General features: G+C 45.2%; 1 protein-coding gene across 5 annotated transcripts in view; it reads right to left on the bottom strand.

The window, feature by feature from the left end:
- Positions 1–14,402, bottom strand: part of MTCL1 (microtubule crosslinking factor 1) — a 123,995-nt gene that overhangs the window by 20,712 nt on the left and 88,881 nt on the right. For all 5 annotated transcript variants that reach the window (XM_032654375.1, XM_032654379.1, XM_032654376.1 and 2 more), the window contains 3 exons: positions 13,357–13,587; positions 11,955–12,152; positions 411–578 (listed from right to left, as the gene is read on the bottom strand). In XM_032654375.1, the coding sequence (XP_032510266.1) occupies positions 411–578; positions 11,955–12,152; positions 13,357–13,587 (597 nt within the window). The remainder of the gene's footprint in view (positions 1–410; positions 579–11,954; positions 12,153–13,356; positions 13,588–14,402) is intronic.

Raw genomic sequence — 14,402 nt, 5'->3', positions numbered from 1 at the left:
GAAAGATAAATACTGTATGATTTCTGGTATATGTGGACTCTATAAATATTATAAATGAAGCCAAGCTCAGAGATGCATGGAACAGATTGGGGGTTGCCAGGGGAAGAGGGCAGGGAATGGGTGAACACTTTTTGCTTTTAAATAAATTTAATAATAATAACAAAAAGAGACAACCTTGTTCTACACAGAATGGGAAAATAAACGCTACTTTTGAAATGCTGCTGGATTGGGGCAGTGTTCTAGATCTGGGAGAGGTAATAGTAGGGAAAAGACAGCACTGTGGGAAGGCGGGGACTTTCTGGGGTGGCAGGGGCAGCTGCTCCTGGCTTTCTCCTCGCACCCTCTTTCCCTGGCAGGGCCCTGGGATCCGGACCCTCCCCGCGGTCGGAGCGGAGCCCTGGCGGCCGTACCTGCTCCAGGCGGCAGGTGAGCGCGGCCCACTCCACGTCCCAGGAGGCCTTATCGCCAGCATATTGTTGTTGCAGCCGCCGCCGTGCACGTTCGTCTTCCCGCAGCTCCACACGCAGCTCCTCCAGCAGCGCCTTGAGCGCGCAGAACAGCGGCTGGTTCTCTGCCACCTGCGGGGACACCGGGCGGCTCTGGCATCTCACAAGGGCAAGGACAGGAGCCTGGCAAGCAAAAGGGCACTGGGGCCGGTCTGTCTCCAAGGTGGGTGGGAGGGAATCTGCACAGTTAGTGGCAGAGCCGGGTTCCCTGGTCGCCTGCAGGCTCTGGGGCCGACGCTGCCAAGGGCTCATTGCATTAGGATGCTAGCGCCACAGGAACCTGGATCAGAGACGGGAGGAAGCTGTGGGAGGCCAGGGGGAGCCAAGCCAGGGCTGCCAGGACACTCTGCTTGACTTCAGATGTCCCGGCTCTGGTTGAGGAGCAGAAATAACGAGATACCTACGCTCACGTATGTATGCTGTCATTTGAGTGCCAGCTGTTGAACCAGAAGGGAATTAATAAAGGGCTCGTGTCTCTCATCAACATAGGTGGTCATACTCAGACTTGTAGTTACTAAGAAGTCATATATTACAATATATGACAAGCATAGTCATGGGGTGGGGGTGAATTCTGAGGTTTAACAATTAAAGCCAAAGGTAGAGAGTGTGGAGAAAAGGGAACCCTCTTGCACTGTTGGTGGGAATGTAAATTGACACAGCCACTATGGAGAACAGTATGGAGGTTCCTTAAAAAACTAAAAATAGAACTACCATATGACCCAGCAATCCCACTACTGGGCATAAACCCTGAGAAAACCATAATTCAAAAAGAGTCATGTACCAAAATGTTCATTGCAGCTCTGTTTACAATAGCCAGGACATGGAAGCAACCTAAGTGTCCATCAACGGATGGATAAAGAAGATGTGGCACATATATACAATGGAATATTACTCAGCCATAAAAAGAAACGAAATTGAGTTATTTGTAGTGAGGTGGATGGACCCAGAGTCTGTCATACAGAGTGAAGTAAGTCAGAAAGAGAAAAACAAATACCGTATGCTAACATATATATATGGAATCTAAAAAAAAATTTTGTTATGAAGAACCTAGGGATAGGACAGGAATAAAGACGCAGACGTAGAGAATGGACTTGAGGACACAGGGAGGGGGAAGGGTAACCTGGGATGAAGTGAGAGAGTGGCATGGACATATATACACTACCAAACGTAAAACAGATAGCTAGTGGGAAGCAGCCACATAGCACAGGGAGATCAGCTCGGTGCTTTGTGACCACCTCGGGGGGTGGGATGGGGAGGGTGGGAGGGAGACGCAAGAGGGAGGAGATATGTGAATATATGCATATGTATAGCTGATTCACTTTGCTATAAAGCAGAAACTAACACACCACTGTAAAGCAATTATACTCCAATAAAGATGTTAAAATAAAAAAAAGCCAAAGGTAAACGGTTAACTTGTTCATGAAGGCTTCCTCGTGGTCCCCGAGATAGAATCACTACCCCTCTCTTTTCTGCTCACTAACGGCAGGAAGAACCACTGCACCTACTCGTTTATCCTGTCCCTCCCCTGTCCCCCAGATCTGTAAGATGTGGGAGGAGACAGTGCTTAGCTCATGGGAAGCATGCAAACAGGTCTGATAAATGAAGAATGGATTTTTATTACTAATCTGCTTATACCTAACTTAAAAGATTTTATATTTTCTAAAACCTGTCCAGCCCTTTGGACACACATTTCAAAACTGTGATTGCTATCTTAGATATGCTTCAGCATGGGCATTTTTCCAGAAAGGTTTGGCCAAATGAATTAATACACACTGAATCAATTATGGTACCTGGATGGTAAAAGCCACACGAGCCCATCTCTTCCCATCAGAAAGCACTAAAAGCCTATCTCGAGCTCCCAGACCGGTCTCAGGGCAATCCTGTTTGGTATATTTATGAGGCAGGAGAAATAAAAGCTCTCTCAGTCCTGCTGGAGGCAGGTTGTCTGTAATATGGAAGACAGAGAATCCGCTACATGGTAAACCTCCAGTGCCGGGGCAGCGAGGAGTGGACCTCCAGCCTGGATCTGCATACCCATCAGCCTTCTGTCCTCCATCAGCTCGAGAGCCAGCTGTGCTTCTAAAACCATCTAGTCAGTGCACGAAACATACATGTACATATACAAAAATGGCTAACTGCATTTGGGAAGAATTTGAGATACTTCCCATATATGTGTGGATTTAAATAAAGTTGAATTAGAAAAGAGAAATTCCTTAACATGAGATTTATCACTGAAAACACCATAGTTTTCTCCATAGTTTATCTGAAGAGTTTTAATATTAGATACAGTAGACTTCTGGTTGAGTGGAATGGTCTGTTAGCATTTATTGCTCCTTGATTTTTCTCACCTTGAACAGCAATTTTCACTTTTAGCTCTGAGATGAAAGGCACTAAGAGGACAATTCAGTTAACATTTGCAAAACTCAGCAGAGAGAGAACATTCTAAAAATCCTACATGTTCTTTCCAACCATCTGAATGTAAGTAAATCACCTCTATTCTCAACGAGATGCTCATAAAATGTGTGAAGTTGTATTGATGATAAATGCAGAAGTTCCTTTCAACTCTACACCAAAAGTATTTAAAAATGATAGAAGTGCAAGTGAGTGACAAGACGTGTTGCAACAATCTTTTCACAAATACACATCTCCGTCAGTACAGAATTTGTTTGCTGAAAAATTAGATATGGCTTATGATAGATGTGATTTCTTCATCTTTGAATTTTAAATTAAAAAAAAATCATTACTTTTTTCAAGTCAAACAGTTTTAAGCATAAAATAACTAATAATTTTGATCCACTCTTTGGAGTAGTCATCTCATTTTCACTTTAGAAAAAGCAGAAAACCACATAATAAATTCTTATATGTTATCAATAACTCCCTGTGAAGCCCAAGTCCTGTATGTGGTCAGCTGTGGGCTTCTAAGGCATATAACAAACAGCCGTGACAACATTAGGACCAGAACTTTGTGCTCCTTGAAAGCAGGGTTCACATGACAGTCCTTTTGCAGATTGAAAATTTGCTTCCTCTGGAAGTAAGTACTTTATGGCATTAGCAGATATCAGATTAAATAATATTAAGCCTTAATGTTTTGATGCACATTTGGGTCACAGTAATCAACATAATGTCCTGTTATACCAATATTTAATCATCATGGAATGAGCTCAAAATTGCTTCGGGGTGAAGGTGGCCAAAGGGAACAAGAGCCCAGAGAATTGATGATATTTGGTACCTGTTCCCATAGTCACCCGGGAGCAGCAGTGTGGCCTGGCAAGCAGCCAGCCTAGCTCGGCCACTGGAGAACAATGGCAAGGGCTGATGTCCAAGGGAATGAGCCATAGATGGGCATGATCCTTCCAAATGACTGTTACACACACAAACACCCAATGATGGTAACTAATGCTAATGGTTTCTAATGGGCCAGGGTGTGTTAATCATTCACCTACAGAACCTTGCTTGCATCTCACATCTATCCTGAGTGCACACTGTCACGTGCCTGTGTTACAGGGGAGGAACCACAGTGACTGGGGACCTGTCTGGCCGTGAGGAAGTGTGGAGCTCGAGTGCAATCCAGGCCTGTGCCACCTGAGGCCAGACAAGCCCACCAACATATGTGAATTCTGGCATCAGACCCTACACCCGGGCTTTTTTTTTTTTTTTTTAAGATGCCTAATCTCTGTGAAGCAAATTCCATCCCCCCACATCAGGAGAAATAATAATAGCCATCCTGAAAGAATTCCTAGAAGTTACTCCTCTCACTTTTTCTCTCAGTGCTGGCCCTTTGCTGCGCTGTGTTTTTGGTAAAAAGACCCAAATCAAGTCGAGAATGGAATCAAGACTCTGGTCCATTTCGAGGTCTTCAGGTGAAAGTCTCGAATACAGAGCTTTCTGAACCTTCTGTGCCAGGGTCAAGGCTCTGTGACCTTTTAACTTATATATCTGGTAAGTGTGGTCAATTAAAAAGACCAACCTTTTGATCTCCTTAAGATCACCTGGTTGGTTTTCTTGCAAAGAAACAGGATAAAATGGTTCCACTATTTCCTTTTCCTCATTCTAAGGGCATTTCAGCCCTTCCAAGCTCCTCTCTCTTGGGGAAGGCTTAAAAGAATCCCAAAGTTGGCATCAGGAGCTTGACTGTGCTATAACGTTTTAAGCTTATAACAGGTTCAAGGTTGGGCTTCAGCCAGTAGGACTGCTACCCAATTATAGGACATAGGAAAATATTAATAGAAAGTGAAAAAGAAATCTATAGAAAGGTAGCATACCAGTTGGTGAGGCAATACCAGCTACTTTAGAGAATCACTTTTGCCTAAGATTTCTAACACATGTGCATCATTTAATTCTGTGAAAGAGCTAAACTGCCATCAACTACTTTGCTTGCATCAGAGCCATTAACTTGGAGATGGGTTTAATCTAAAGTTGGAACAGAGGTACTGACCTGCTGCTATGGGCTGACCCGCAAAAAGCCAGTCACAAAATAGAGGTGCTGGCCTCCACCTCCTACTCACTTGGGCAGAGAGTTCTGGAATGTTGTGGTGGCTGCCCCGACCCCCAACACAGGCATGCATAGTTCCTACTTGATACATATAAAGAGAGGGGCCTCCTGCAGGTTCAAAATAAAAGTAACACTTCAACCAGCAGGAGCCCCAAGACAAGTCCTCTACTGAGATTAGCCAGAAAGGATACAGTTACACATCCAGCAACACTTTAACAGATAAGCCATTTGTCATTCCTACCTTCATTGTTACATTCAGATTCTTTTCTAGAACCCTTATCCCCCCACAGATAAAAGAGAACGAGTCATTGAAGACTGGCCGTGAAAATATAATCTATGATGGAACTTTGCAGAGATGATGGGCTCATCTATGGACAGAATTCCTCTGTGCACTGGCTGAGGACACACCAGGTGGTCTGGGCCGTGCAGCCTCCGTGCCTGCAGGTCACCATCATTTTCAGCAAGAGCCTCTGGGGGAAAAAGGTGGGTGTGTGAGAGAACAAATAGATGTAGGTTGAATAACGTACAAACCCAGAGCTGTCGCCGAAGACTTCGAAGAAACAAGGGCAGGTCTGATGAAAGTCAAGGGGCCAGATGGGAACAATGAGCTTCTTAGCAAGCTTCTTAGCGTATTTAGATCTCCTGCCACTCTCTGAAAGATAGGTTGCAAACTGCCGGCCACAGTTAACTCTGGGAAGTGGGACTGGGGCCAAGAGAGTATTTCCTCGGGTACCTTTTGGTACTGTGACCCTCCACGTCCTGCACGTAACTATTTTCATAGTAATAGAAACAAACAAACAGAATACAGAGCAAGAATAAAGTGTTTCCTAACCTTAAGCTCTGATCTGGTTCCTTTCGTACAGAGTTGCATGTCTCCTAGGCAAGGTTATAATGTTGAAGAATCTGAAGAATAAATCTGGTGCAGCCTACACAAGTGAAGATAAAAGCTACCTAGGCTCCAGTGGAGCACTTGGCTTATTTCAAAAATTAAATCAGGGCAGATCACAGTTCTGACGTGCAGAAGTGCTCTTTCCGGAAGTTTTTGCATCTTGGGCAGAGCAGAAAGGGTGGGCTGCCAGCAAGTGGGATGCTGGGCACCAGGTGAGTCCAAGTCCAGGAAGTCCTGGAACCAAAGGCATTCTGTCTACAGGGGAAAGGCTGGCTTTGACCTAGGGCAGTCCCCAAAGGCCCTATACTGAAAATGGGTCCTGAGTCACTGGCAAAGGTCCAGGGGAGCAGATTCTACCCGGTCCTCAGGCTGGATCCCTGGTCAGCCGCCTCAGTGACCAGGGGCAGTAAAGGAAGACTTGAACATGAAACGTAATTGCATTAGATCATGCTCTGAAGTTTAGGTTCTTCACATTTACACTTAGATGCTTTATCAGATCAGAAATAAATGAAAAAGACATGAAGGAAACAACAGCAAAGATCAATAAAACCAAAAGCTCATTCTTTGAGAAGATAAACGGAATTGATAAACCATTAGCCAGACTCATCAAGAAAAAAAGGGAGAAGACTCAAATCAATAGAATTAGAAATGAAAAAGAAGTAACAACCGACAGTGCAGAAATACAAAGGATCATGAGAGATTACTACAAGCAACTTTATGCCAATAAAATTGACACCCTGGAAGAAATGGACAAATTATTGGAAAAGCACAAACTTCTGAGACTGAACCAGGAAGAAACTGAAAATATAAACAGACCAATCACAAGCCCTGAAATTGAGACTGTGATTAAAACTCTTCCAACAAACGAAAGCCCAGGACCAGATGGCTTCACAGGCGAATTCTATCAGACATCTAGAGAAGAGATAACACCTGTCCTTCTCAAACTCTTCCAAAATATAGCAGAGGAAGGAACACTTCCAAACTCATTCTACGAGGCCACCATCACCCTGATACCAAAACAAGACAAAGATGTCACAAAGAAAGGAAACTACAGGCCAATATCACTGATGAACACAGATGCAAAAATCCTTAACAAAATACTAGCAAACAGAATCCAACAGCACATTAAAAGGATCATACACCATGATCAAGTGGGGTTTATCCCAGGAATGCAGGGATATGCAAATCAATCAATGGGATACACCATATTAACAAACTGAAGGAGAAAAACCATATGATCATCTCAATAGATGCAGAAAAAGCTTTTGACAAAAATTCAACACCGATTTATGATAAAAACTCTCCAGAAAGTAGGCATAGACGGAACTTACCTCAACATAATAAAGGCCATATATGACAAACCCACAGCCAACATCGTCCTCAATGGTGAAAAACTGAAACTATTTCCTCTAAGATCAGGAACAAGACAAGGTTGTCCACTCTCACCACTATTATTCAACATAGTTTTGGAAGTTTTAGCCACAGCAATCAGAGAAGAAAAAGAAATAAAAGGAATCCAAATTGGAAACGAAGAAGTAAAGCTGTCACTGTTTGCAGATGACATGATACTATACATAGAGAATCCTAAAGAATCTACCAGAAAACTAATAGAGCTAATCAATGAATGATACAAAATTAATGCATAGAAATCTCTTGCATTACTATACACTAATGATGAAAAACCTGAAAGAAATTAAGGAAACACTCCCATTTACCATTGCAACAAAAGGAATAAAATACCTAGGAATAAACCTACCTAAGGAGACAAAAGACCTGTATGCAGAAAACTATAAGACACTGATGAAAGAAATTAAAGATGATACAAACAGATGGAGAGATACACCATGACTATACTACCCAAAGCAATCTACAGATTCAGTGCAATCCGTATCAAACTACCAATGGCATTATTCACAGAACTGGAACAAAAAAATCTCACAATTTGTATGGAAACACAAAGACCCCAAATAGCCAAAGCCATCTTGAGAACGAAAAAAAAAACAGAGCTGGAGGAATCAGCCTCCCGACTTCAGACTATACTCCAAAGCTACAGTAATCAAGACAGTATGGTACTGGCACAAAAACAAAAATATAGATCAATGGAACAGGATAGAAAGCCCAGAGATAAACCCACGCACGTATGGTCACCTTATTTTTGATAAAGGAGGCAAGAATATACAATGGAGAAAAGACAGCCTCTTCAATAAGTGGTGCTGGGAAAACTGGACAGATACATGTAAAAGAATGAAATTAGAACACTCCCTAACACCACACACAAAAATAAACTCAAAATGGATTAAAGACCTAAATGTAAGGCCAGACACTATAAAACTCTTAGAGGAAAACATAGGGAGAACACTGTAGGACATAAATTACAGCAAGATCCTTTTTGACCCACCTCCTAGAGAAATGGAAATGAAGACAAAAACAAATGGGACCTAATGAAACTTAAAAGCTTTTGCAAAGCAAAGAAAACCATAAGCAAGACGAAAAGACAACCCCCAGAACGGGATAAAATATTTGCAAATGAAGCAACTGACAAAGGATTAATCTCCAAAATTTACAAGCAGCTCATGCAGCTCAGTATCAAAGAAGCAAACAACCCAATCCAAAAATGGGCAGAAGACCTAAACAGACATTTCTCCAAAGACATACAGACTACCAACAAACACGTGAAAGGATGCTCAACATCACTAATCATTAGAGAAATGCAAATCAAAACTACCATGCGGTATCACCTCACACGGGTCAGAATGGCCATCATCAAAAAATCTACAAACAATAACGGAGGGTGTGGAGAAAAGGGAACCCTCTTGCACTGTTGGTGGAAATGTAAATTGATACAGCCACTATGGAGAACAGTACCGAGGTTCCTTAAAAAACTAAAAACGGAACTACCATACGACCCAGCAATCTCACTACTGGGCATATACCCCGAGAAAACCGTAATTCAAAAAGAGTCATGTACCACAGTGTTCATTGCAGCTCTATTTACAATAGCCAGGACATGGAAGCAACCTAAGTGTCCATCAACGGATGGATAAAGAAGATGTGGCACATATACACAATGGAATATTACTCAGCCATAAAAAAAACGAAATTGAGTTATTTGTAGTGAGGTGGATGGACCTAAAGTCTGTCATACACAGTGAAGTAAGTCAGAAAGAGAAAAACAAGTACCGTATGCTTACACATATATATGGAATCTAAAAGAAAATGGTCATGAGGAACCTAGGGGCAAGACGGGAATAAAGACGCTGACATACTAGAGGACACAGGGAGGGGGAAGGGTAAGCTGGGATGAAGTGAGAGAGTGGCATGGACATATATACACTACCAAACGTAAAATAGATAGTTAATGGGAAGCAGCCACATAGCACAGGGAGATCAGCTCGGTGCTTTGTGACCACCTAGAGGGGTGGGATAGGGAGGGTGGGAGGGAGGGAGACGCAAGAGGGAAGAGACATGGACACATATGTATATGTATAACTGATTCACTTTGTTATAAAGAAGAAACTAACACACTATTGTAAAGCAATTATACTCCAGTAAAGATGTAAAAAAAGAAAAAAAGAGTATTAGGTCACAGCCTTGAATGAAAAAGTAACTTCTCTTTTAATTAATCCAATTCTGGGAAGATTGGCTGTTGGAACCCCAAGGTCATACTTCTGGCCCTATTAACTATCCTGTGTTTAAAAACCTGATTTCAGGACTTACTAATAAGTATAAAATGCATACATAGCCATAGCAGTTCTGGCCTCAGAAGCTTAATGCAGTGGCGGGCGTCTTGGAGCTCATCCCCAGCCTGGGCCCTTCCTCGAAGGGTGGGCGAGCTGGAAGTGCTCACTGCTCCCAGGACAGTCGGGTCCCTGCCGCACCATCAGTCAGCGGGGAATGTTCACAGAGCCAAACATTTTCCAAGCTGGTGGTTTTTTTATCAACTATTTCCAAGGTCAACTCGGTCCATGTAATTTTTTTCCCCCCTCATTTGACATGATAAATGTTGCCATCCACTGTGTTTAACTCTAAGGATGTTCAGTATGACACAAAGCAAGGCCTGGGAGAGTCTGTTACTTGCTAAGTTATCCTTGGGAAAGAAGTCAGGCCACGTTTCCCACTCTCCTTATCACCTTGGGAGGCTCTCTTGGGAGTTTCTGAGAAGGTGCAGCTCTGCGGGGCACCTCCCTTGAGACACATGCTCGGCTCTTGCATCCGGGCTGCCTGGCTGGTACCCACTCCGCAACAGGGCAGACAGACCTCCTCCCGGGGAACGTGCACTCCCGGGGAGCCAGCTGTCGTTGCGGTGGAGCTCATTAATCTTGTGTCCTCGGACGGACGGCTGGCCGTCCGTGTGCACTTGACTGCCATGGGCAGACGGGTCCAGTAACGGCAGATCTGAATCTGCCATCTGGAAGCCGCCCTGTTAGCCCATCCACAGCCTCTGCCCCTGCCCCGCACCATGCAAAGTGGAGACTCACTGGTCCATTCCAAGCAGAAGAGCTGAGAAGTGAATGTTGGAAGGAGGCGGCAGCAAAGAGAGAGGATGTTAAAATACACTGAACAGGAGGTTCCAGCTGAGTGACTTTCCATAATTTTCCATCTCACGGGGAAGATTTTCCATGACTGTTGTTTGGGAAACCAGATGTGTTACATTGTTTTCCTCCCCCCCTTCCAAAGCATTTGGATGCACGCGTGGGAAACACCCAACAGGCGCCCTCAGAGGCAGTGGGTTTGTGGCTAAATGGCAATTGAGGAATACTATGTGAATTAATCACAGATACTTCATAGGACTGAGTGACAACATCGCTTTTAAAAATAATAAAACTGGTAGATTTTAGAGGATGTTGTTGCAAAGTAGCATTTTATTTTCTAACTGGATCTTTGCCGGAAAACACATTCCATGAGCTAAAAATCTCCCCATGGACACTGGCCTAATGACAAACTTCCTAATAACGGTAATTAAAAATTCATTTGAAAGTATAACCTCTTTCTTGAGTCATATTATGCTGGGAAAAATGAAGGGTGGACGAGTATGTGTAGAAATCAGGTCTGCAGTTGTGAACATCTGAGTTGTACACGGAGAGAAAGCAGCAGGCGAAAGGCACACTCCCCCAGGCCTGAGCTCAGACACTGCCACTTTCCTCTGGATCAGAGCCTAGGTTCTGCTGCCATTCCTCTCCCCCTTGATGCCCTGAGGCTCTGGGCGGAGGGAGGGGCCGCAGCTGTGGAGCCCCGTGTGTGCTCAGGGAGCACCCGAAGGCCTGTGGCTGAGCAGCTGCAGCTGCGTCCGGGGCCACCCCGCCCTGCGCCTCACCCCAGAGCCAGGCTCTGCTTGCCGGACCCTCAAAGAAGCAACACAGGGTCAGGAGGGACTCAGGCCACGATGCCCAGGAGCAAGAAAGCCTTAGTCTCACAGGACCTCAGCACTCCAAACCCTCTACGGCTGCCGTTTTGTAGAAAAGCGCAAAAACTCTGGGGGCCATAGTGTCTTTTGGCGTATTCAGCAGGGCCTGTGGGCCTGTCTGCTTATGCAAATGAATGGGGCGTTTGGCAGCACTCATAATTAAGGTTCTACACTGAAATCCCACCTCTCTACACACACTTTAATTTTTTTTCCAAGTGTCGTCAAATATTTTTATCTGGGACATTCATTATGTTTCACGTGGCTTAAAAAGATCCCGAAACACTTTATACATGTTTGGGGATTAAAAAAACCAAACTCGTTGTGTCTTTCCTCCTGTGCGCTACGTTGCCAGTTTAGTGATGGTGCCGATGCCCACTCGGCAAACGACAGCAAAGCCCTAAGTTCCTTTTCTGGCCACGGTCATGGCACGTCCTCCTTGGAAGAATGGTCAACCTTTATAAGGCACAGGCTACTCCATCCGATACTGTTTTTTCTTCCTGCTGAGGTACATTCGCCGGCCTTGAGGGGACACAATCCATGTGACCTTATCATGTCCTTATTTATGTGAATAAGCCAAATAAACAAGACCTTTCTGCCCTGGGAACAACAACACGTGAACTGATGACAGACTAGGGGTCTCCTCTCCCCGGCGTGGGCACCCACCTGCCTGTGGAGCTGTCCCCCGTCTGTGGGCTGCAGCCGTGATCCGTGGTCTCCGATCTGCACACCAAACTGTGGAGGATGCTCCCCCAGGGAAAAGCCACAGCCTGGACCGTCGTCATCTTGGTCTGGACCGTCCACCTTTGCATCCTCCTGAACGCCAGGCTCCCCAAGCCTGTGGAAGGTCTCTGGAAGCTCGCTCTGAAACGGCAGGAGGGGATGATCACAGCTCCACCCGAATCCTTTTGCCCTGAAGCCTGATTTTTAGTGTTTGAGGATAATTACCCACTTTAGGGGTTATCGTGTCTTTGCTTCTCAGCCCTTTCCCCTAATAGGCTCATTCTGGCCATGGCACTCATTGGCTACTTTCTCCATTTAAATTTCATAGAGTGGGTGCCCAGGTTTATTAGAAGAGATTAGAAATATTACTATTTATAAATTATTACTGCTCACAGTTAACAGTTTTATAAATGAGAGGAGGAGAAACTCTAAAGTACTGATCAACAGAAAACTTTACAGCTATTACTAGGGTTTGCTTAATGGTGGTTTTCTAGGTCATGGCTATTTAGAAGCAGGTTGAATTCATTTTTGAAGACATTCTTCACCCTGAGGCGAGAGCATCACTGTATCTTCCCATTCGTAGGGTGTCCTAAAATCGCATACACTTTTTGTGAGAGTAGGAGGCAGAAGAAAGGTGTTTAGGGGCTAAAAGGAACCAACAGTCACAGAGCCCTGAAAGCAGCCAACAAGGTAGCCAGGGGCATGGATGTCCGGAACAGATGGACACCAGCGGCTCCAGCCCTGTGTTCACCAGAGAGCAAGGCCAGGGAGGAGCCTGCAGAGCTGGAGGTCACTCTGCCTTAATCAGTAAAAATCAGAAAGCAAATAACTCAGTCCTGGTTCTGTTGTGAATCTGTGAATTGAGGCATAAGAAGGAAGCGTATACAGATTTCAGAGGTGGCAAGAAAGTACCCCCTGGAGCTCAGAGAGACCGTATGAAACTGCACTGGCAGAACGGCCTCTGGCATTTAGGACCAAAAACTGAAATGGAAAAGGAGAGAGAACAAGTTAGAACTAGGTTTTACAAACCATCACTGTGGAATGAACCGATAAGGACATTCCACAAATCTCTCGGTGGTAACTAACGAATTCATCTATCAGCAACAAAAGACACGGCAGCAACACTTGTCTGCAGGATGATGTCACAGACCAGCATGCTCTTAAAATGAGGTCAAAGAGCAGCACGGACAACCCACTGCATTTCCACTGCCTGGATTGGACTTGACAAAATACTCTGAAACAGCAGAACATGACTGTATGTGTCGGGGGAGGGGGGACAGCAGGGCCTGGCTGGGGGTGGGAGCAAAACAGATGCAAAGGAAAGGAACTCCCCCGGCAGAGGTACCTCCGTGAAATCCTCTGCGTCCTCCTCCGTCTGCTTCCCTTGCCGCCAGTGTTTCAGCAGCCACCTGAGTTTGACGTAGAAAAGGAAGATGTTCTGCTTCAGGAAGCATAGCTCCCGCTGCATCAAGTACCTCTCGTCACTCCAGGTCTGCTCCTGCAGCGAGTTCTGCAGGGCCAGGCTGTGCACCTCCAGCTCCCGCCGCCGCAGGGCACACAGGTGCCCCTCCTCCACCTTGAACGGAAGAAAAGAGACGGTGTCACGGGTACCTGTCCCGACCTGGCACCCAAACCGAGGGTCTCTGCAAACTGCCATCCAATCCGTGTCATTTTGCACGTGGGACGTGAAACGCAGAAGCTCCCCCCCCCCCACCCCGTTTAGTAAACTCCTTGAGAGGTTCGCTATTTACAAAACCTTGAGCGTTTTCTGATTCAGAAGCAAGTGCTCTTTCAAGGGGACGTGTCAGGATCAGTTCTCATCACGGAGTCTCTCGTGGTGTTTTTAGATGTTTCTAAACTCCGTCAGGAGAACTGTCTCTTGGAGAGAGGGCTCACAGCTGACTTATATGCAGACCCCGTTTGCCTTCCACACAGGGGCTGGTACCCAAGGCAGATTGCAGTTGTCGAGGCCGAGCGAGGGGGAATCCTTCCCCTCGACTTCCTGGGCCCTGTGGTCCCCACAGCCCGACAGAAAGAGGACAAGCTAGTACTAGACTGCACACAGGGTGAGCGCACAGGAAAGACCGACAAGCTACTTCCACACTTGAGACCTCACCTTCCTACCAGGTATGGGCGACACTCAGGGAAACAAAAGCATTGCTGGGAAAGAAACGTTTTCCATCACTATGTTAGTTGCTGCCTTTTCCACATGGGTATAGACACTCTTCCAAGCGGTAAACAACTGTTACGTGTCAAAAATGACTAAGCAAAAGGGTGTGAATAAAATCTTAACTTACAGATAAGGGCACAGGAATAACATCCCTAGTAGCTAAAGTGACACCTGGGATGAAAGCTTTCTGTTGCACAGACCAAAGAGAGGGTTAGAGCGCC

The sequence above is a fragment of the Phocoena sinus genome, chromosome 14 (genome assembly GCF_008692025.1).
Source record: "Phocoena sinus isolate mPhoSin1 chromosome 14, mPhoSin1.pri, whole genome shotgun sequence".
NCBI lineage: Eukaryota > Metazoa > Chordata > Mammalia > Artiodactyla > Phocoenidae > Phocoena > Phocoena sinus.
Note: the sequence above shows the minus strand (reverse complement) of the source record. Positions and strands in the feature narration are given on the sequence as shown.